The sequence below is a fragment of the Erpetoichthys calabaricus genome, chromosome 11 (genome assembly GCF_900747795.2).
Source record: "Erpetoichthys calabaricus chromosome 11, fErpCal1.3, whole genome shotgun sequence".
NCBI lineage: Eukaryota > Metazoa > Chordata > Cladistia > Polypteriformes > Polypteridae > Erpetoichthys > Erpetoichthys calabaricus.
The window spans coordinates 71,388,322-71,411,162 of record NC_041404.2 but is presented as its reverse complement, the minus strand read 5'-3'; the positions used below and the strand labels follow the sequence as shown (position 1 = coordinate 71,411,162).

Below are 22,841 nucleotides of genomic sequence, written 5' to 3'. Positions count from 1 at the left end.
GAAACTAAGGGTCTTAGTCACAGAATCATCCAAAAATACACTTTGTTTGTGGCCGGCGTAGAAACCTTTGGGAGTCTTTCTCAGAACAGGGCTGCAGGTTCCTGCGCGTGAAGCCAGACCGCAGGTATCGTTCACCATCAAGCCTCAGATGGTCGGATGACCCTCAGGATTCCAGCAATAATGAGAACAGGCTGAGGTTGTTCACAAAATGGATGGATGCACCAATGCATTTATTTTTGAGCTCTCAAATTTGAGATCTACTCGGAATACACCAGCCATTGCATAAATGATTTTAATGCAGCATGGATAATAAAAAAAAAAAAGACCACAGACTATTAAAATAAAATCATTTTCTTTATTTACACACTTTTAACAGCATGCGAGAAAAATAATGCTCCCTCTCTTATTTAAACAATGTCAAAATTGGCAAGTATGTTTTTTATGAAAATACAATATATTATTTATGCATATATTTAAGCTCTGTTTTATAATTAAGAACATTTGATATATCCATCCCTCCCTCCGTATCCCCAATAAAAAAATGAAAACATCCATAAAGGCTAAAGACAACTTACATGAAAAATAGATCCTTTAAGTATTAATCTTTATTATAGGTTTTGTTATACCGGCAACCTCCTGTGTAAATCTGAACACTAAAATAAAAACATAATTTAAAAAAACTGCTTTCAAACGTAAAAGTCACCCGTTTCCTTGTCCTGACAGGCACAAGCTGAAGACACATTTGCACAGTAGGCTTGCATTCAAGACAGCAGACCAGGGAATTTCTATTTTAAGTCTGCAGGCCCATCTAGCATGGGCTTGACTGTGTGTGGGTCCGGACGGGACGCGTGCCCACTGCTGAACACACGGGGGGGGGGGGTTGTCTGTGGCCAAGATGGAACTTGCCTTGGAACAAAACAAGCTATTCTCCAGACATTTTTCGGCTATTCCTTACCTAAAACTGTGTCCACACACAACAAACGAACAACTGTCTGATGCTACAGGCTACCAACGATGTGAGCGTTTATGCTTAACTGTATCCTTTTTCATTCCAAAAGACCAGAAAATAAATTGTTGCTGCCCACTGTCCAGATTGCCTTGCTTTAAACTTCTATTTCTGACACCAACCCCTCCAAACAAAAAAGTCACAGCCAGACTGTTCTCTCCCACTGTGTGTCACAATGCCGAAAAATGTGCAGCACACACGTCCACATTCAAATGCACAGACAGTCAGGCATCAGCATCCATCATTCATCACTTACTGTGCCCACACTTCTGCTGTTTAGCGGCATCATGCAGACACATCGCAGGCGCTCAATGGTGGTGGGCCCGCCAAGACAGCCACCTTTGTACAACCAACAATAAGTTAATTGTCTTCTTAGGAGGTAAAGCAAAAAAAAAAAAAACCATAACTATACAAATATCTAAGATTATAAAACCAGACTACAGTAAAAGGCGGTCACATGCTGTGAAGATGAACAAGAATGGGAAGAGTGCAACCTGCCCTGTTCAGGTCCATCAGAGGACGTCAGCACAGATGTACACAGCATCAAGCCTGAGATGTCTGAAAACCGGCACAGAGAATGTAGAGCAAGCCTGGAGGTATACTTAATGGCCACTGTGTCGGCTCAAAGTACTTATGTTGAAAATAAATTAAGGCGGCCATATAAGCCTCGCACCTCAGCCGGTCTATAAGTTACTATGTCATGGGACAGAACGTATTTTAGTGCGTGATTGCCGACAATTTGTTTCCTTGTTTTAATAGCAAAATGAGCAGACAAGCTGTCATTCGAGTACCCCGTCTGCAACAAAGAAAAGTTCGTAAGTTTACATTTACTTATTCGCCTGACTCCTTTATCCAAGATGACGTACAGCATTTATGATACAACCGATTAAATTCTTTTGGTTTCCAGCAGGAGCACAGGCAGGTCAAGTGACTTGTTCAGGGCCACATAGTGTCAGGAGCGGGATTTGAACACACAACCTCAGGGTTTGGAGTCCAAACTTTTAACTACTACACCCCACTGCCTGCAGATCAGAGTCTGACGCAGCCCCCCTTTACTGACCCCAATTTCAAGCCCGTTTTCAGCGTGAAGAACAGCTGGCCCTGCACTGTAAACCCTTTTCATTGTGATGGTTCTTCCTCAACTTTACACATTGACTGTGCCTTGGTGGCCTTTTTAAAGTGCTAGTGGGGTTCAGTCCGGCCTGTGCGTGACAAACTGTTTAGCCAGACTGTACTGTAACAGCTACAAACTATAATGAAAACTGCTCTGTAGCCCACTGGTATTCCGGGCACAGGGGTCAACCGGAGTGAACGGAATATCAGTGGAATGATAAGAAAAAAGTTTCTAAAAAAAATGTTGATGTAGCACTAGATACATTAGTCACGGATCAAACTCTGGAGTTTTTGTTTCGTCGGGGTGTCACAGTACTGGTGAGGTGAGACATTAAGAATGCTTTCCCATTAAAGCCGCTGGCAGTATTTTGCCATTCAAATTGTCAACGCTGCTCCCTGAACATTTTTGCATCCATCAAACTGGAACATCCTGATATGCGTCTCGGCTTTGTCTCCTTTCCAGTCATTAAGACTTTGTTTTGTTTTTTTTTTTATTTAAAGACAGCCAACTAATTTCTAAAAGTACAAAAGTCAAATATTTTTTTGTTTTCTTTACACATTACACCTTGTACCCAGCTTTACAAAGTGTTAAATAAAGAGGCCGGGATGTTTATTATTATTATTTGTATTTTTTTTTTCGAGTATCTTGCAGTTGATATTAAACCGGTCAGGTGCTGGTCTAGCTGGACGGTTTTCCTACTCAGTAGTCGTAATACGAGAAGTGGTTGTGATATCGCAGGTCATTACTCCGGCAGAAGCTGTCAGTTAATTTGAAAAAATGTTGCAGACAGACAAAGAGTTTATGGAAAAAATAAATATATACAAAATAACCCACAGCCCTCCCTACCAAATGGGAGTAGACATTAAGACGTAGCAGTCGGCCTCATTAGCACACGACAGTGGAGAGGTGCAGCCCTGCCAACCAAAACAACGTATGAATGTTATTCACTCCGTTCACTAACGGCTCAATAACACGGACAGACACCCGTTACTCCTGGCAATGCCACCCTGCTGGTTTTTTTTTTGCTAAAGTTTTGTTCCCAGTTCACACTGCAAGCACATGGCCAGGGAAGTGAAGGAAGTGACGTACGGCCAAGTGCTAATTTGATCCCACGTCAACTCATCTCCACCAAAGTATAAAATGGCAAACAAAGATTTCACACGTCTGACTCACAGATACTGAAGCATCCAAACCGTCTGTCACTTTCAGTCAGGGTGCTTGGACTGTGGCCGACTCCTGCACACTCAGCACCCGGCAAGATTAAAATGATCTTGTGACACATCAAAGAGGGTTAGGACTGAAACTTAAAAACAGGAATAACAGAAGTCGAGCTTGGAAGGGCAGCAGACATGACGCATCTATATATAGTAGTGCTTGAAAGTTCACAAACCCTTCAGAATTTTCCATATTCCTGCATAAATACGACTTAAAACATCATCAGATTTTCACACAAGTCCTAAAAGTCGATATGGAGAACCCAGTTAATTAATAAAGAACATTTATTTATTTACCGAGGAAAATCACCCAGTATTACAGACCTGTGAGTGGCAAGAGTATCTGACCCTTTACTTTTAGTATTTGGCGTCACCCACTTTTGCAGCAATAACTGCAACTAAATGTTTCCAGCTGAAGATCAGTTCTGCTCATCGGCTTCGAGGATCCTCCACACAGAGCTGCCTCAACGCAGGGATGTTGCTGGGTTTTCTCAAATGAACTGCATGCTTCAGGTCCTTCCACAGCATTTCTATAGGGTTAAGGTCAGGACTTTGACTTGGCCATTCCAACAAAACCTTTATTTTATTCTTCTTCACCACTCTTTGGTGTAACGACTTGTTTGCTTAGAGTCATTGTCTTGCTGCATTGGCCAGTTTCTCTTGAGATGTAGTCCACCTTTTCCTTTAGGATTCGCTATATAATTCAGAATTCATTTTCCTGTCCACAATGGCAAGCTGTTCTGGCCCAGATGCAGCAAAACAGGCCCAAAGCTTGATACTAATGCCACCATATTTCACAGATGGGACGAATTTCTCATGCTGGAATGCAGTGTTCTTCTTTCTCCAAACAGAACACTTCTGATTTGAGCCAAAAGTCTCATCTGTCCATAAAACTTTACTCCCATAGTTTTCAGGCTTGTCCAAAATGTAGACGGGAAGCAAGGTTTGTTTTTTGGAAAGCAGTGGTTTTCTCCTTGCAACCCAAGAATAGCACACAACTGCTATTCGGTGTTCCCATGATGGTGGACTCATCCAATAGGAGAAAGGCTTTTAGTTGCTTGGAAGTTACACTTGGCTATTTTGTGACCTGGTGGTCTCTGTTGGCCAGCCATTCCTGGGGAGAGTAACAATAGTCTTAAGCTTCCTCCATTTGTACAGAGTCTGTGTGACTGTGGATTGGTGCCATCTAAACTAGATGGTTTTGTAGCCTTTACCAACATGATGAGCATCAACAATTCTTTTTTCTGAGGTCCTCTGAAATATCCTTTGTCCGTGACATGGTATGCTGCTACTGCATAAACGTGTTTGAAGATGAAGCTCTTTCACATTGATTGACAACACCCAATTCTGTTTACATACTTTGCCATTCACAGATATGTAACACTGGGTGATTTTCCTCAATAAACAAACAACCAAATATGATATGGTATTTATTTAGCTGGGCTCTCCATATCTGTGTTTTGGACTTGTGTCAAAATCCAATGATGTTTCAAGTTATATATATATATGCAGGAATATGGGTTCATCAAATTTCAAGCATGACCGTAATGGACTTGTTCGTTTACTGAGAGGCACACTTTAGAACAAGATCTCCATGAAATGCTGCACTAGACACTGGATTAGCAAACTATGGTGAGAACTACACTGCCTGGGCAAAAATGAAGTTGCCGCTTGAATTTATATAAGAGAACACTTGGGAGCCAATGACTGGAACGGCCATAATTCCAATTCACTGATGCAATTTTTAGCTTCTCGTTTCTTAAACAACTAAGTCTGAAGATATTTTACTGTGGTCACGGGAAAAGACGTTACTGTATTTCAGAAGGTAAATTATTGGCCTGCATCAAGCAAAGAAAACAAGATTTGTGGAATTTATGGAATTGGGTTAGGAACCATCCAAAGCATTATTAAAAATGGAAGGATAGTGGTGTACCGTAAACTTTGCAGAAGAATGTGGGTGGGGGAAAAAAAAATTGATCATGACTGGAAATCACGCTTGTTGGTGTCGTAGAAAATCAACAGTTGAACTCAATGCTGTGTTTAGTAGTGAAAGTAAGAGCATTTCCACTTGTACAACGTGATGAGAACTTCCAGGATTGGGATTTAATGATGTGCGGCCTCAAAAGAGCCACTGGTTTGTGAGGCTAATCAGAAAAAAACAACTTCAGCTTTCTAGGGAGCATAAAGATTGGACTGTGGAGCAATGGAAAAAGGTCATGTGGTCTGACGAGTCCAGATTTACCCTGTTTCAGAGTATGATGGGCGCATCAGGGCATGAAGATAGACCAGTGTTTCTCAAACTTTTTTGTCTGTTGGCACAGTAAAAAAACTAAAAAATTTCGCGGCACACCAGGAAGAACAACAGTTGTTTTATAATAAAATGAAAAATTATTTTACCTGTTTTTAAGTATTACATTCAATGTGAAGGATGTGCCTGTTTTTGAGAGCAAATGCGATCTAATCGAGGCTCCAAAGTCGACAAACAAACTCGCATTTCAGTGTCTATTGTAAGAAGTCTCTCTCTTTTCTTAGACTTGATTTCAGTCAGTGCTGAAAATCCAAACTCACAAAACCATGAAGATGCAAATGGAAGAATTATTTTGATTGCTTTTAAACTGATTGCAGGATATAACTTGTTGATTGAAATCCAAAACACATCCAGGCTTTTCTCAGCAAAACTTGACTTAAGAACTGCATCGTTTTTTAAATCAATGAGCTGCTCTTCTTCTTCAGTTGTAAGATTTGTAGCTTCATTGTTTCCAAATGGATAGCTGACCCATCCATATTCATTACTTCCAACTGTTGGGAAGTAATGCTGCAATGCTGACTGCAGGTGTGTCAAAGTGTACAGAATTTAGGGGGTGATTTCTTTATTTGAAGCACATTTATTGTAAGTAGGAAAGCAGTCGAAGACTCCTTTCGAGATCTTACTTTGCCACAACGACAATTTTTCACCAAATGACTTCAGTTTTGAGGATGCAGTGATGATGTTTTCCGATGGTCCTTGAAGACTTAAATTCAGTGAATTTAATTTGTCAAATAAATCAGAGAGAAATGTCACCTTAACCCACCAGATCTCGTCATGAATAGAAAATCCAAAGTCTTTTTTTCAGCCTCCAAGAATGAAATCAGCTCAGCCTTGAGTTGGACGACACGCTTTAACACTTTTCCCCTGGAGAGCCAATGAACGTTGGTGTGATACAGGAGGCATTTGTAGTCTGAATCCATTGCTTCACAGAGCTGAGAGAAAAGTCGGGATGCAAGCGGTCGAGATTTGATGAAGTTTACAACTGTAATCACTTGATCCAGAACAGACATCAAATCTTTCGGCAAAGATTTGAAGGCAAGAGCTTCTCTGTGGATCATGCAGTGAACAACTAATACATTTGGATTTTCTTGACGCACAAGAGTGACGAATCCCTTTCTATTTCCCTGCATGGAAGGACAGCCATCGGTGCAAACGCTGACACAGTTTTTCCACTGTAGTTTGAAGAGCAAAATGTTTTCGTTCACCACATTGAAAATATCTTCGCCTTTGGTCGTAGTTTGTAAGTCTTTGCAAAATAAGAATTCGTTGACACATTTTTCATCCTTTATGAACCGAATAAAAGCTAGCAGCTGGGCTTTGCCGCTAACGTCAGTAGATTCATCAACTTGAAGAGACCACAACAGAGACACTTCATCGTCAGGCGCGTCAAAGTGTTCACAGATTTGATCTTGTAAATCTGACGATAAGTCTTCAATTCTGTGCGAGATAGTATCATTTGACAAAGGAACTTTCTTAACTTTTTCGGCGGCATCGGGTCCAAGGATAGTTTCAACAACTATTGCTAAAGCTGGTGCAATGACTGATTCAGCCTCTGTATGCGCTTTCTTGCGTTTTGCTAATAACTGAGCAACCTTATAACTTGCAATCAATCCCTTTTCTGGCAGCTTTAGGTAGTTCGTAAGTTTCTTAGCTTGTTTATTTTGTTGAGCCCTGATGTTTTCGAAGTATTCCTTCGGTTGCGCTTTTACAGCTGGATGTTTTGTTTCCAAGTGTCTCTTCAATTTGCTTGGAACAAGCGCCTCATTCGACAGAGCTGAATTGCAGATCAGACAGAATGGCAATGGAGCATCTTCAGGTCCCGAAGATATGAAACCATATCCGATGTAATCTTCTTTGTACCTTCGTTTGGTTCCTTGCTTTTTTTTTTTAACGCTTTCGCAGTTTCATTCTTGCTAACGTATTTCTCCATGGATAACAATGAATAACGCTTATTGATAATTTGTTATTATTAGCATACACCTAAAAAATTTAAATGAAACACATCGCTTATTATTATCGTTACCAATTCAAAAACTGCTGTGTGTCTGCTAGGGCGGCCTACATTTTAGTCATTATAATAATATATGTATAGTGGAAAATTCCATAACCTGAATAGCTAACACCCCTTTCCGTCAAAATGTAGCGTTCCGATTTAGCAGGGCAGAGAAAAGGGGAGAGTGCGGGCTACTATTACTGGTCGTTGCAAGTGGGGACGTCATCGCAACGTAGGATAAAAATTTAATAGTAGGCAGACCTGTGTAACGCTGCACGTGTAGCGTTCTGAAAACCTGTATAAATTTCAAATATTTGTAGAAACTCCCGCAGCACATCTGCAAATCTAGTGTGCCACGGCACACAGTTTGAGAAACACTGAGATAGACAGACCTTCTTTTCTATGATTTGGTTTCAACAAACATTCTAGTGATTCCCTGATCACGATCATTTAAGATTTGTTTTCCCCCCTAACCACTTTTCTTCCACAAAGTTGAAACAAGTGTGCGAAGTGATAGACCCATCATGCACTGTGCCCACCGTGTTATGATCTGAGGTCACTTCAGTTGGTGTGATGTAGGCTCAGCATGTTTTGCAGCAATAAAATGAAGCCAGCTGAGTATCCAGATCTACTGACAAACCAGGTTATCTCATCAATGGATTTTTTTTCTTCTTTGACGGCATGGGCATATTCCAAGACGAGAATGCCAAGATTCATTGGGCTCAAATTGTGAAAGTGTGGTGGTTTACGGAGGATGAAGAATCATTTTCCCACATGAATTGGCTGCCACAGATCCTGACCTTAACCCCATTGAAAAGTCTTTGGAATTTGGTGGAGATGATTTTACGGAGAGGTTTGACTCTCCTGTCGTCAAAAAAATTCTGTGTGAAAAATTAACACAAGAAAATAAATGTTGAGACACTGCAAAAGCTCACTGAAACATTGAAAGTGTGCCATAATTCAAAGCTAAAGTTGATTTAATAAAGTATTGAAGTGTATGACTTTGGTTGTTTTTTTATTTTGCTGGGCACTGTAAGTACGCTTCCATTTATTTCAGAGCTTTCGTTGCTAATTTGAAAACAATAACACAAATCAAAAATTGTAAGCTATGCTATAGTGGGGGTCAGGCAGATAGGCTGAAAATTTGATTTGGCATTATTTCAACATGCATAAAAAAACTTAACTTTGGTTGTTTATAACTTCCAAATTAAGTAAACTAGCTTTTTAACTAACCCACCCTCAGCCATGGCCACATAGTACATCACCTTCAATAAACTAAAACCTGAATTTTTTAAAATGTTTACACAAGAGTGTGAAAGACTCAACTTGAGTTTTATTTTAGTGATTACTGGAAAGACATGTGCTTGTAGCTTTGTCAGGGAGGCCACTTGGGCTCCTCTGTCTCATCTTACTGAGATTCAAACAATTACTAATAAAGTCCATTAAACTTCCCATCTCTCCACATGTGCTCAATGCAGGAACGCTTGTCAAATTTCTGTGCTTTGGCATTTCTGTCAATACCTGACAATATTAACCTCCTTAGCGTTAGACTCGACCGTCACTCAGGCTGTAAAAACAGTGCTAAAAGCATTAGACCTGAATGTCAATCGGATAGCAGTATAGACGTGTCTCATGTAAGCGTTAGACTGGGGATCACTCGGGCTGTAAAAGTGCCAACATCATTAGTGCTGAACGTTAGTTGGCCAATGGTATAGTCATGTCTTATATGTAAGCGTCAGGCCAGAACTTTAACTGGGTATTGGTATTAACGTGTATTCTCCAAGCCTCATAACAGCGTCTCAAAAGAAACACCTCTCATTAGCAGTGATGACGAGGTGAATCTATCTTCAGGCAGTGAAATCGAAACGGACAGTGAAACCGAAAGGGACTCTAGGAATTAAAAAGTGACACTCCCATCACTCACACATGTGCAGTGTGCTGTTCATATTATTATTATTTGTATCATTATTATACTTCCTACACCTCTGACTTATATCCAAAAATACGCTTTTTACATGTTTTTTTGAGAAAAAATGTAACACTAAGGAGGTTAAACTGTCCCCATACTCATGTGCCTAAAGAAGAGTTTAATTCTTAACAAATCCTCTCTCCTAGAAGAGTGACGCTAAAATCTTAGGTCTGGTGCTTAAATGGCCCTAGTAGCCAATCCTCACCACTGCCCTGGTACACAGGGACAAGTGCATAAAAAACTTTGCAATAAACGGCCACACCAGAATGCAACTATAGAAGAATTACAGCTTGTGATAAATTAACTAGGGTGACCACCATATGCACAGTAATGTTATGCGCACAGGAAATTGAATTATCATCTGTGGTGTCACACCTTCACACATCACTCTGGTAATGTGCATTTTTGGTTTGGATATTTGAGAGCAGTGTGATGTCACTGTTGATTTGCCAGTTGGTCTGCACAAAAAACATTTAATTATTTGGTGAAAATAATAGGCAAATGAAATTAAATGCAAAAATGCATGTATTGCACCCCTTGAAATGCAAGAACGCCATAAAATGCCCTAGTTCATAATCATTTTTATTTGAAATAATCAGATGAGTGTAGAAGCAGTGTGCAAAATAACCCTGAGGTAGTCGAGAAGTTCCCATTAGCTAAACACTGAAATCTTACTCTGGAAGTATGGAATATACAATCAATTCGATATGACGAATATTGTCAGCTAGGATACGCATCTCTTATGTACAAGATAAGTATATTTTACAAACAAAAACTACCCAGCATCACACAGCAAAGCCACACTAACCTTGCCTTGCCAGCCACTATCCACTCGCCTCACTCACCCCGCCCAGTCAGCCGCCACTCACTCACTTCACCCCGCCCCTTTTGTGGTCTACTCCTGCACCTTAAGGGCTTTCTGCACTCTGTTACGAACTCACTAAAGGGCACTAAGTAATTTACAGCGTGTTTTAATTATTTTATTTATTTTAGGGACAACCACCCAAAAATACTGATCTTCAGGCTTGCAGGAGGTCCATGGGGTTTATTAGGGGGTCTCAGACCTCCCAGGTCCCCCTGTATTTTGCACTTTTGTTAGCATTATGTGAATTTTGGGCAAGTAGTTTTCTCCAAATTGTTATTGTGGGTGCTGTCATCTGAAAGCATGCTTGCATGAAATGTTCCATGGGGAAGTTCAGATTCCTGTAGCATGTAAACATAACATTATCTGGCTAGTCCAACACAGCTCACAAATCCAGTCTGACATCTGACTGAAGTGGGACAATAAAACTTGGCCACACACTATGCCCTCTTGGCCCCAAATTACATTGCAAATCTGAATTTTTTTGCCATCTGCAACTTTTTTGTAAACTAAAATAAATATAAAAATATAAAAGACAAATGCAGGTTTTGATAATATGCAAATTATGCAATAGAAAAACAATTCCAGCTTACAGATTTTTCTCCATATCAGATTCAGCCTTTACAGGATATGCAGGTGGGTAGGTGGGGAGGGTATGGAAATACCACATCTTCTTGCACGTTCAAGTTCATTTTTAATATCTATCCAATATAATTTGTATAGAAAAAGGTCTTGGCATAAAAATCTTTAGAGAACTTTCAAGTCTAATGAGATTCAAAATAAAAATCACATTTCAAGGTTTCAAAAGAAACTGGCATTGCAGGAATTATTAGCTTAAAAAAGACACATATAAAAGATGACTGACGGGAAAGTGGTAACAGCATGGATCCTCTCCCCCTGGAAAGAAGTGGAAAGTGCTGGCACGCTACAGTGGCAATTTACAGAGCCACAAAGAAGGGGAACCGCTCTTTCCACAAAAATAACTGAATCCACTCTTTCTTAACAAATTAAAAAAAAAAAAGACAAAGTGGGCTAGGCCCACTCCAAAGAATTTCTGCATGGCAGAAGCGTTTTGAGACTCAGCTGTGTGGAGCCTGCTGAAGAGGAGTGCCGTCACTCTATGAGAGACCCGCCAGCAGTTATGAGATGTCCTTCCAGCTCAGGGCCACCATCACAACTGTACCATGCTAAAATCAACTACAACAATTCATATAAATCAAACAGTGGTGTGCAAACAGTCAACTATCAGCAGGTGAAACAAACAATAGATATTTCCACCCAACAATGCCAGTTTTTTTTTTGTTTTGTTTTTTTTAAACCCAGCATCATTAAATCCAAGATTTCAAGAACAACAGCTATGACACTGCATTTCTGCACTAGACACCTCAGTTCTAGCGGCTGCATTGATCAATGACTGCTACGTACCCAGTAGAGCAGCCACAATGGTACCGGTATCACAGTTCTCTGTGCTCTAAAACCCCAGAACAGCTCCAGCCTGAGATTTAACACCGTGTCCTTTCTCTGCCCCTCAAGGAAGGTAGATTCAAGTCTTATGAGAAAAGACTCCAAAAATTTACATAAAAATTAGCAACTCCTGGCCTCAGTCCATCCATGTCAGTCAGTCTCCATGCTGGGGCAAGAGTCCTCTCCATCAGCTTCCTCCTTACCATAGAAGGGTGCCTCCTTCATAAAGTCAGATGTGCTGGTGGATGGTTTGGATAAAGCAGGCTTGCTAATCTTGTCTTGACGTTGGTAGAACAAAACATACGCTGCACTCGTCTACGAAGACAGACAAAGACACAGAATCTGTTTAAAGAGGCACGTGGACTGGCTTTTATTAAACACACAGTATTATTAATCTTTTCTAATAAATTCAAACCGGGTAGCAGTTTGTATCCTGACAGTGTATATTCATTTTACACAGTGCAATTGATAGTAAATAAATACCATGGCAGGTATAGAGGTCTGGTGGCTAAGACGTGGGACTTGAAAACAAAACCTTTTTACATTCAGATCCCACTGTTCCTACACCATGTGTGTGTTCATCAAGGTGCTGCATCAATTTCCTGCACTCTAAATGTAAAGCCAACGTCACACTACATAACTTTCAGTCAAGCAGAATATGTCAGACTCAATGACTGCAGTTGCTGGATCTCATTGCCTTGAGAATGTCCAATTAAAATGAACAAAGATTTTGTTTCCTGAACACTATTGGGCGTATTGTATGAATTTAGACCACTGATCATAAAAATCACCTTTAAATTTTCCTATCATGTACCTTTTCATTGCAGTCCCTTATTTAGTCATTTCCCCTCACAGTATAAATACACACATACAGTACAAGAACTACAACTGGAACATCTGTGGACATCTAAAAGTAGTGGCAAATCTGCAGCTCACATATCCCAAGTGCAATTTCTTCATTTGTGAATGGGACAGCTGTGATAAAAAGTCTCCTTATACTAAAAAGAACTGGACACTTCATAAAACACGTTCCAGAGCAGAACAGTGTGGCACATAAATCACATCTTGACTCAATGAAGATGTGTTTCTCTACTCTTTTTATAAAGCCTGGACTGATGAAAAACTTTGTGAAGGCAATGGACAATGAAGGTGAAGGATTTTGATATTTGAGACTGATGCCAAGATTAACGAATTTCCTTGGCAACTACAAAGCACCAGACTACACCCAGATGATTGACAGCATGCGTCAAACATTCAAAACCATGACATGCAACATGTTGCTAAAGATTAATTTCCTGCATTCACACTTGGGACTTCTTCTCAACCAATACTGGTGCAGTAAGTGACAACCACAGTAAAGAATTTCTCCAGGACATTGCAACAATGGAAAAGCATATCTGGGCAAGTGGAATCCATTAGTGCTGACTACTGCTGGATACTGAAATGAAAAGCTAAGTACAAATGAAAATCAGCAGCAAAACATTGAACTGATGTTCAACAACTTAACTGAACTAATGGAGGAGACAGAGGACAATCAGGAGCGCAAATAAACTAATGCTATGTGATTAAGCACATTAAATTCAATAAAAGTTAATTTTGCATTTCTCCCAATTTCTACGTGGTACGGAGGACAATCAGGAGCGCAAATAAACTAATGCTATGTGATTAAGCACATTAAATTCAATAAAAGTTAATTTTGCATTTCTCCCAATTTCTACGTGGTACGGTCAGTCTAAAATTATATTTGTGTTCAGCTTGAAGTTGTCTATAACAATCACAAAATAACTTTCAAGAAGCAAAACATTTGGAAAATTTTGTTTCAGTGTTATATGACTTAAGAATCTCAGGAGACGACAGGTGACTCACTCACAACTTCTCAGCCGAGTTTCAAACTTCCAAAGTATCATGTGCGGCCTGACAGTGTCGGTGGCTGTCCACATGCTTTCTGGGTATAGTGAATCCAGCCGCAGTCTCAGCCCATCTTTTTCCATTTTGTAGTTGTATGACAAAAAGAAGACATCAGACCAACAAGGCCCTCTTCTTTGTGTGGTCCAAAACACCAATTTTTTGTCTTTCCTTTTTTATTCCCCCAAATTGTACGAACTGCACTTTCTGCTGAGTGCTCACTCATTGTCAGCTCTTGCACACACAGAAGCCCACCCTTATGATCTGCGACACATGTCTAGTTGCAGAACCCTATTACCGACTCTCTGGGGATGTCACACTACATGACTATTATTCTCAGTGTGGTAGTTAATTTGTCTTATGATCATTTTTAATAGTTGTGAAGTTTAGATTTTATATTTTACAGTAATTAAGCACATTTAGTACATTTACTATGAGTGAAAGGTTTTTTTTTTTTTTTAGTAATTTAGGGCTGCTGAGACGGATGCAAGCAGACTATATCAGGCTGTCAGCAGGAAACTATACATTTTTTTTACTGCAAAAGAAAGGAATCTGCCTTCAGCGTCTTTGTAGACCAAGTAAGGAGCTGAAAATGGCAAAGCTCACACGCGATGCTGGAAATGAATGATCTGTCCATAGGACAATTACGTGTTTTTGCTAACCATGCTTGTTTATAATATAGTATGGTTTCTTTTGCCTTGTGTCCGGTTAGCAACTAGAAGCAGCCAATGATGGAAAAATGAAAAAATAAATAAATAAATAAACGAACTTTGTATGAAGTAAACAATCTAATTCTGTACCTTTTCTTGTGTATAAAAAGGCCTCAACAAGCAGAAGAGGGGTGCCTCTTGTTACGGTATGCTGTGTGCATCTAGTTGCAGTATCTTGTAATAGGAGTGCTACCTCTTCCAAGAGAATAAATGGTTTGCGCCTGTTTTCTCTTAGTGGTTTTAGGTCACCCATGAGGTGATGATCATTACTTCCACAGCAGGTGCACGCCAAGACTAGCAACGATTCACTAAGTTTATGTGAATGAAAGTTATGACAGAAAAACGCTAGAAAGTTGTGAAGTTTGATGCAGGCCAAAGAACATGCATAGCCAAACTGTGCTGTATTGCACTACAAATTCAAAGAACTTGATTGACCAGATAGACACATTTTTCTTGAAAATGAGAGGAGAGGCAAGTCCAGTGAATTGCTCACAGTGACAGCATACAAGCAGTAAAATCAGGAATTACTAGTCTACAGTTTATGAAACTAAAGTGCAGCTTCTTTTCCTCTGAATCACACCATCCATTCAGCATCCTACCACAGAAGTACCTGCTACAGATATAGGCTAAAACCAGAGCTACAAATACACAACTTCAACTCAAAGAGCATTTCACACTTAATGTCAGCAGTTGCATGATCTTGTTGCCTTGAGGGTGTCTAATTACATGACTGCAAATCACATGAGATCGCAGGTTACTTGACTCTCTCATGACTTTTCAGCATAGTTTTAAACTTGCAAAGCATTTTCACATCCAATTAATGTGCCGCTTGACAGCAAAGGTGGTAGGTATGCCGAGTTCTCCCATAATCTTGGCCTATTCTTTTCCCTTATTCCATTTTGTCATGGTATTAACAAGCATAAGACATAGGACAGACAATAAACTCTGCTGTCTGTGAGCATGTGCTTTTATTCTTTCCTTACATGCCTCATTTTAGGCACTGAACTTCAGGCTAAATGTTTATTGGAGGTGAACTATTGCACATACAAGAGACCGCGTATAAGACTTGGAAGACAAAATTAAACCTATCTGTTTTTTGTTGTGGCGAGTTGCAAAGCACACTGTGTCACTGGGATGATGCACTTCATGACTGGCAGTTTCAGGCTGTGCCACAACTCTCCATGACTCACCATGATTGTGTAAATCAAGTCTACAACTAAAACTTGCAAGTAAACATTATGCAGTGTGACACTGGCTAAACCCGAAAATGTACCAGACTCTTAAGTTAAAGGGTCTTCCAACATAGTCTCCAGGTACGATAAATAAACAAAACCGACAAGATTTGAGTGAGAAGAGGTGGAATCACTTACTACAATGCGATCCTCTGTAGTACAGGTAACTTTACTGTCGTCAAAGTAGTACCACTGGCCGCTATCCTTATTCCTTGCAAAAGTGGTATCTGTAAAATATAGCATTTTTTCAAACATTAGGTTTCAGGAGTAATTCTAGTTTACTAAATTATTTAAATATATCTACCTCTTCACAGATTATCTGGAATTAATATGGTAAAATATGCTATAAACGTTCCACAAAATCAGGACAGAGAAGCTCGCTCCCAGAAAAATTAGGTGATTTTTAAGAACAAGAAATGCATATTATGTCTCCAATCTTCTACCAAAAAGCTCACCCCAAGGTACTAAAACAGAGTGATCCATCTACTTCTTGCAGAAGTCTGTCCAGTTGGGGACTGGGTGAGGTCATCATTATGTTCTTAGCAGAGACCTCTCATTGGTTCCCTTTCACCCAAAAAGTATAAATACTCACAGTGCCCATCTCTGAGGCCCCCATAGTGGTTAGAAACAGCAATAAGGTCGTAGCGGCTGGGAGGTTCATCTTGAGGAACAGTCTTCTTCAGCAGATACCTAGAGAAGTCAAGATCCCTGCAGGCAGCAAGACAAAACACAGATTAAAATCTACAACACTACAAACTTGATGAGGTAAGGATTAGCAAAAAAGTTCAATACAAATAATGTCTTTTTTTTTTTTTTTTTCAAATCATGTTCAAATGTTAAAATCCAATAAACAAACACACACATACACAGACACAGACTAAAAATGTGTATATACACATAAATGATAACCCAATCAGGGATTGAACAAAGTATCATAGAAAAACTTCTGTTCTTAATGCATTATTTTATTCATAATTTGTGACACTCTGCTTATTCTTTTGCGGTTACATTTTGTTATTAACACTTTTTTATATAAAAGCCTTCAAATCTTTTCTGAAAAATATTTAATTATGAAGTTGTACAAAATGTTTGCTTGTTAAAGGAAGGCCAAGGACACACAAATTCTTGTTTCTCAAGTATATTAGAATTAAATTGAAGCTTAACAGTGAACAGGGAACAGTTTGATTCTTATTAATAGAGCATCTAACAACCAGAAAGGTCAGAACATCCAGCAGTGCTGCACTGAAATGTGAGAGTGTATAAGTAGGGTCTTAAGTTTATAATAAAAAAAATAAACAAAAGTACATAGAAGTGGAAAAAATGAACAGGTAGAAGAAGACAATATTTCCACTTTGCTTTCTGAATTTTTAGAACATTAGAATAATTTTGACGAGAACAGAGAAGTCAGTCCAAAATGTCTACCAATCCTATCCACCAAACAGAATAGTACTGAATGTCCCTAAAGTCCTACTCTCTAGTACTGCTATGTCCTTATTTTTATAATATGGAGACCAAAACTGTACACAGTACTCCACATGAAACCTCACGCGTTAGTGCCAGAAAAGACTGTTGGAAGCTTCACAAAATGGGGTTCTATGGCTGAGCAGATGCACACAAGCCTACTATCACTATGCACTGTTACAATGGAGTGGTGTGAAGCAGGCCACCATTGCCTTTGAAGCAGTGAAAATAGATTTTCTGGAGTGATGCATCAAGCTTCACTACCTGGCAGTCTGATGAAGGAATCTGGGTTTGGTGGATGTCAGGAGAACACGAACGTTTGGACTGTATAGTTCCTACTGTGAAGTATGGACGAGTGATAATGCTCTGGGCTGTTTTTCAGGGTAGGCATGTTGATTCCATTGAAGGCTACTGTTAATGCTACAGCATATAAAGACATTTTAGACAATCGTGCGCTTCCAAGTTTGTAGCAACCATTTGGGGAGGACGCTCTTCTGCTCCTGTGTGAAATGCCAGGTCCATAAACACTTGGAGGAACTTGAGTGGCCTGTACAGAGCCCTGACCTCAAACATAATGAACACCTTTCGGATGAAAATTGCAAGCCAGATTTTCATGTCAAGCACCAGCACCCGACAACACAAATGCTTTTACGGTTTAATTGACACAAATTCTCACAGACACACTCTAAAATGGTGTGGGAAGTCTTCCCAGGAGAGTGGAGGCTGTTATGGCAACAAAGCAGGGGGCATATTAATGGTCATGGTTTAGAATGGGATTTCCAACAAGCTCAAATAGGTGTGGTGAACAGGTGTCCACAATCTTGTAGCCATATAGTGCAATCACTTGTAAATTCCAAAATTAATTTTAAGTAATTTATTTCTGTGACTGTTAACCTAACAAACAAGTTAAAGCATTCTGAAACATAAGGTCTTGCTTGTTTTTTAAAAAGGCTGTCCACTTAAAAATAGGCATGTCCACTTTTATAACTGAAGCTGAGCCACATTGTGTTCAATGGAGTAAAAGATAACATATACATGAAGTAAATATTTATAAAGCAGCGTGCTCTTTTAGGCCTGAACACAAGTGTGCGGTGGTAGTAGTAAGACTGTCACGTGTACAGAGTCCACAGAAGTTTGCTGCTTATGTTTGGTAGCACTGATCAGGAGCATCACCCTTAGAAAGTTGACACGTCCAGATTATAGCAAAAACTCTTAGCCAGTAAAATCAAACCCAACCTCCATCTTTCCACCAAAGTACTTTTCATAATCAGAAGCTTACATTTGAAAATTAACAGTGACTTGTAGAACACATACCCAGATTTGTGGTTATGCTAACATTGACTTGAAAAGATGTCAACATGGACCCACAAAATGGCACAGCAGAGAATTGTTTACTTACTTAATCTATTTGGGCATGACAAGCAGGGTTAATTTAATATAGAAAGTACTTACGGTGAACTATCAACAATGCAATGAAATTGAAATGCCACATTCCTGAAACTCAAAATGACAATTATGTGACAAAATGAGGCACAACTGTGCACTATAATCATGATGTCCCTAGCTTCTCAATAATTCCAACTACCTGATAGGAAACTCAACGATGGTGTCCAGCTTCTCTCTCGCATATTTGGTATAAGAGAAACGCTTCAGATGAATTATCAGAACTTCAGGCAGCGACCATAAATCCAGCTTTTTGGTGGCGAGTTGGTGCTTTTTACATGTTGGACAATACCTGGGATGAGGAAATCAAAAGAGTTGAAAGACTACAGTATGTGCCCTGCAGACACTATAAAGCAGCACTGTGAAAAATAAGCCATCAAGAAAAGGAAAATCTCAAAACCATGGTGGTAAAAAAAGTCAACACCTCTAGACAATGGAGGTGACCAAACAGCATCAAGTAAATTAGCATCTCAAAATGGGTACTTATAAAACGACAACTCCAACTACAAAGAAAATTAAAAGCAAACCAAATAGATTAAACAGCACAAAGTATTATAAATCACTAAATAGTAAATTAAGCCTCTTTTACATAACAGCAAACAGCATTAATTCCTAAACCATCCAAGAATAATCCCTCATATCAACCCCTTTATCCATCCAACTAAACATGAGTACTCTGCTAATTAGACTTCTCCAGTGACAACCAAATACAAATGTGTTTCTTAATCCTTTTCGAAATATGGACAAACAATCGGCATACCACACTTTCATTGAACATGGGGATTATGGTGTATCAGTCCTCTCTCAGAAGTGTCCAAGTGTCAGGATTGGTACTCACCAGGGATTTTCTTCTTCCAGTACTTCTACCGTAGTAAAGAGTTCAATGCACTGCTGTAACTCTATCAAGCTTGGCTTCAGCGTGAAGTCCATACTCTTATCCTTGACATATTTCTGCAGTAGAAAAAACATTTTATTTTTCACAATTACCCCAGCATAAGGCATGCCCTCCAGACCATTTTCTACACTATTCCCAGCATCTGCTTGATTGGCTCCATTCCACATACTGGCTTTGACATCAAAATTTAGGGCAAAGTGCAGGCTGCTTCATAACTTGAGGTCTGGTCACGCTTTAACTCCATACTCCTTTGGCATAATGTTTTTTTTTTCATGGGGTACTGTTTACTGCCCTTTTCCAAAGTCATGCTGTTCAATAAAATGGGGTTACAAAACTAAATGGTTTGTGTCCTCTGATAAACTAATGCCTCATTTATAATCACCGATCTTGAGTGTCCTAAATTTCGGAATGGTCCCAAATATTTCATACATTTAAATACATTGGATAACTATTGTTTAAGGATGGTGAAGAGATTTTCAGGCAAAGGCACTTTTTCACAGAAAAATACAGTGACTAATGCTCTTACCTCAGCCTCTGCTTCATCGTAGTATTTTTTCTTCATTTCAGGGTCCCAATCAATGGCTACATAGGGCTGAGCTACAGAAGAAGAATAAGAACAGGTATATAACAAGAAGTCAGTATATGGAGAATATTATCAAAATAAAATTATGTTCAGATGTACAAGCCCAGAAAGATCAAGAATGCAATGCAGGAATCTTTTAATTTACATGCTATGAAAAAAAGAGTCTACTCTCCTCAGATAAATACACAGATTCGTGAAAGAGCTGTTAAATGAACTACGGCTCCAAATTGAGAATTAGGAAGCAATTCGGATCTGCAGTAACTTGTAATGGATCAATTTTTACTTGCTTGTATTAAACTTCAACTTAGTGTTTCCCACAGGCACAGTTGTAGCTCTGCTGCCTCACAGCAAGGAGATCATGGATTTGCATCACAAGTCCTTCCAGCATGAAGAGCACTTTGAGTAGTAAGAAAAATGCTATATAAATTTAAATGAATTATTATTATTATTAGGTACTATTAGTATTATTGGTTTCTTGTAAATAAAAGCATAACATTCTCAAAAGTGCTCAATGTAATTTAGAGGTGCTGGGGACCAAAGCCTCTCCTGGCAGCAACAGGTACAAAAAAAGAAACCAACCCTGGATGGGGAGTCAGACCAACATAGGGGTCACTCACAGGCACATGCGGAAGGTAGAATGGTCAAGTAATCTAAAATGAGTATGTCGTGAGATGAATAAGGGAGTTCAATAGAAACTTAATGGTTTTAATTGTTTAATCTTTGAAGTGGAGGCACATCCCACACTTCTGCTTGTGGTGCTGGGGATTTGCACGTGCCAACATGAGAAAAACTATTTTACATGCTGGCATTGCTTAATATATCACGTAAATTTTATATACTTTAGGGCGCTCACATAACATTTTTTTTTTTTTTTTTACAAAACTTTTTTTTGCTGTTAATTATATTTCTTTAATGTTTTCACACTATTATTAATTAAACACCAATATTTTATTTTAATGATTATTTGAGTAGAAGAGCAGAACCAAGAATTTACATTTGTTTCAGAATGAATGGCCAGCTAGAAAAAAGGGTACAGCTTGGTGCCAAAAACATCATCATACCTAGCTTGGTGGACTGAAGTTCTGGTACCACTGCTTTATATAAGGCTTGGTTTAATGAAACAGACGGTCAAAGCTCTATTAAAAGATGGAGCCCATTTTATGAATTTGTGCCACAAGTTTCTGGGTTTGTCTCAGACTAACCTGAAAGGGTGAATTTTTGACGTAGATGATATTAGAAACTGATTTTGAATGCAGAATGCCATAAACAATCTAGAAAGACAGGGTTGGGAATTATTCAGTGAAGTAATTTTAAGTTGTTTGGTAACAATATAAACATAAAATGTAAATATAAATTATGAAAAATGTATTCATTATGTTTAAGGAATTGGGTTGAAACGTAAGTCTCAAAGCTCACTTTTTAAATTTGCATGTGGAATTTTACCCTAAAATGTTTGGAGCAACGAGTAAAGAGCAGGATGAAAGATTCCATCAGGATATCAAGGGACATGGAAAGAAGGTACTAGGGATAAAGGGATGTCAGTATGATGGACGACTACTGTGGAGTGATTCACAGCGGCGCACCAAAACATTTGCACAAACAACAGGCCACAAAAGAAAAACACCTAAGAAGTGACAAAAACTAAAGAAGTTATATGGAAGTCAATAAATATTTATTATTCTATTCTTTAAATATGTTCAAAGACATTAGGCTGACTAAATATTTTCAGTTTATAGTGATTTAGAGCAATAGCAAAAACTAAAGAAGTTATATGGAAGTCAATATTTATTACTCTTTTCCTTAAATATGTTAAAAGACATTAGGCTGACTAAATATTTTCAGTTTAAAATGATTTAGAGCAATAGAACAATAATGAACACAGGAAACCTTTTTGTAATTTGTTACATTTTAACTACATTTCTTTTCAATTTTGTACTTAACTGTGATGTGACATTTTAATTATATTTTTTCTTTGCATTCATAATTGCAAATGAAAATAACTATTCACAATTAAAATAATTTTTATGAGTTTAAGAAAGAAGATGGACACTGGCATAGAATCCAGGGCACTGGCAACATGAAATAACAGACACTAAAAGGGATCCATAAAATATTTCTTGCTCTTAATGAAAATAAAGAGTACCAAACTCACAACTGAAAGAGAAGGCGTTGCCCCCCTCCCCTTGGCCACGCTCAGTTGTGCCATTCGAGTTGACTGCCTGGATTGCAAACAATCTCCTCCTCCTTCTGTGTGGGTGTCGTTTCCTCTTGGCCTGACTTTCAATAGCATGGCGATCCTGGAATGAGTCGTCATCCTCAGAAAGGGGACTCCCTGAAGGTATCTCAGCATTCACTTTTACCCTGGGTCTCTCAGCTGCCCTTCTCTGGGTTGGGCTTTCCTCTTCACTGCTACCTCTGTCCGTAACTGTATTGGGTGGTACTGAAAGAACCTGCTGTTTAGCGGGGTGCTCTGTATTGGGGGGCTCAGATTCAGAGCCTTCTTCCTCTTGGCTTGACTGTCCTGCTTGTTCATTTTCTTCATCTGCCTCATCTGAATGGGGACACAAAGATGATCATGAATAACAAAAAAAAGTTGATTTAAGACTTAGTAGTACATAGAAGAATGTCAGTAACTGCAATTAGCACAGCACAGATGTACTTTATTTGTCCCTGAAGGGAAAA

General features: G+C 39.1%; 1 protein-coding gene across 1 annotated transcript in view; it reads right to left on the bottom strand.

Annotated features, from left to right (window-relative positions):
* Positions 1-339: 339 nt before the first annotated feature.
* usp11 (ubiquitin specific peptidase 11) overlaps positions 340-22,841 on the bottom strand; it is a 128,878-nt gene continuing 106,376 nt past the window's right edge. Inside the window, exons 15-21 of the mRNA XM_028813329.2 lie at positions 22,312-22,710; positions 20,103-20,173; positions 19,520-19,632; positions 18,824-18,973; positions 16,370-16,485; positions 15,916-16,004; positions 340-12,245 (exon numbers count right to left, since the gene is read on the bottom strand). Coding sequence (XP_028669162.2) covers positions 12,081-12,245; positions 15,916-16,004; positions 16,370-16,485; positions 18,824-18,973; positions 19,520-19,632; positions 20,103-20,173; positions 22,312-22,710 — 1,103 coding nt within the window. The 3' untranslated portion in view covers positions 340-12,080. The remainder of the gene's footprint in view (positions 12,246-15,915; positions 16,005-16,369; positions 16,486-18,823; positions 18,974-19,519; positions 19,633-20,102; positions 20,174-22,311; positions 22,711-22,841) is intronic.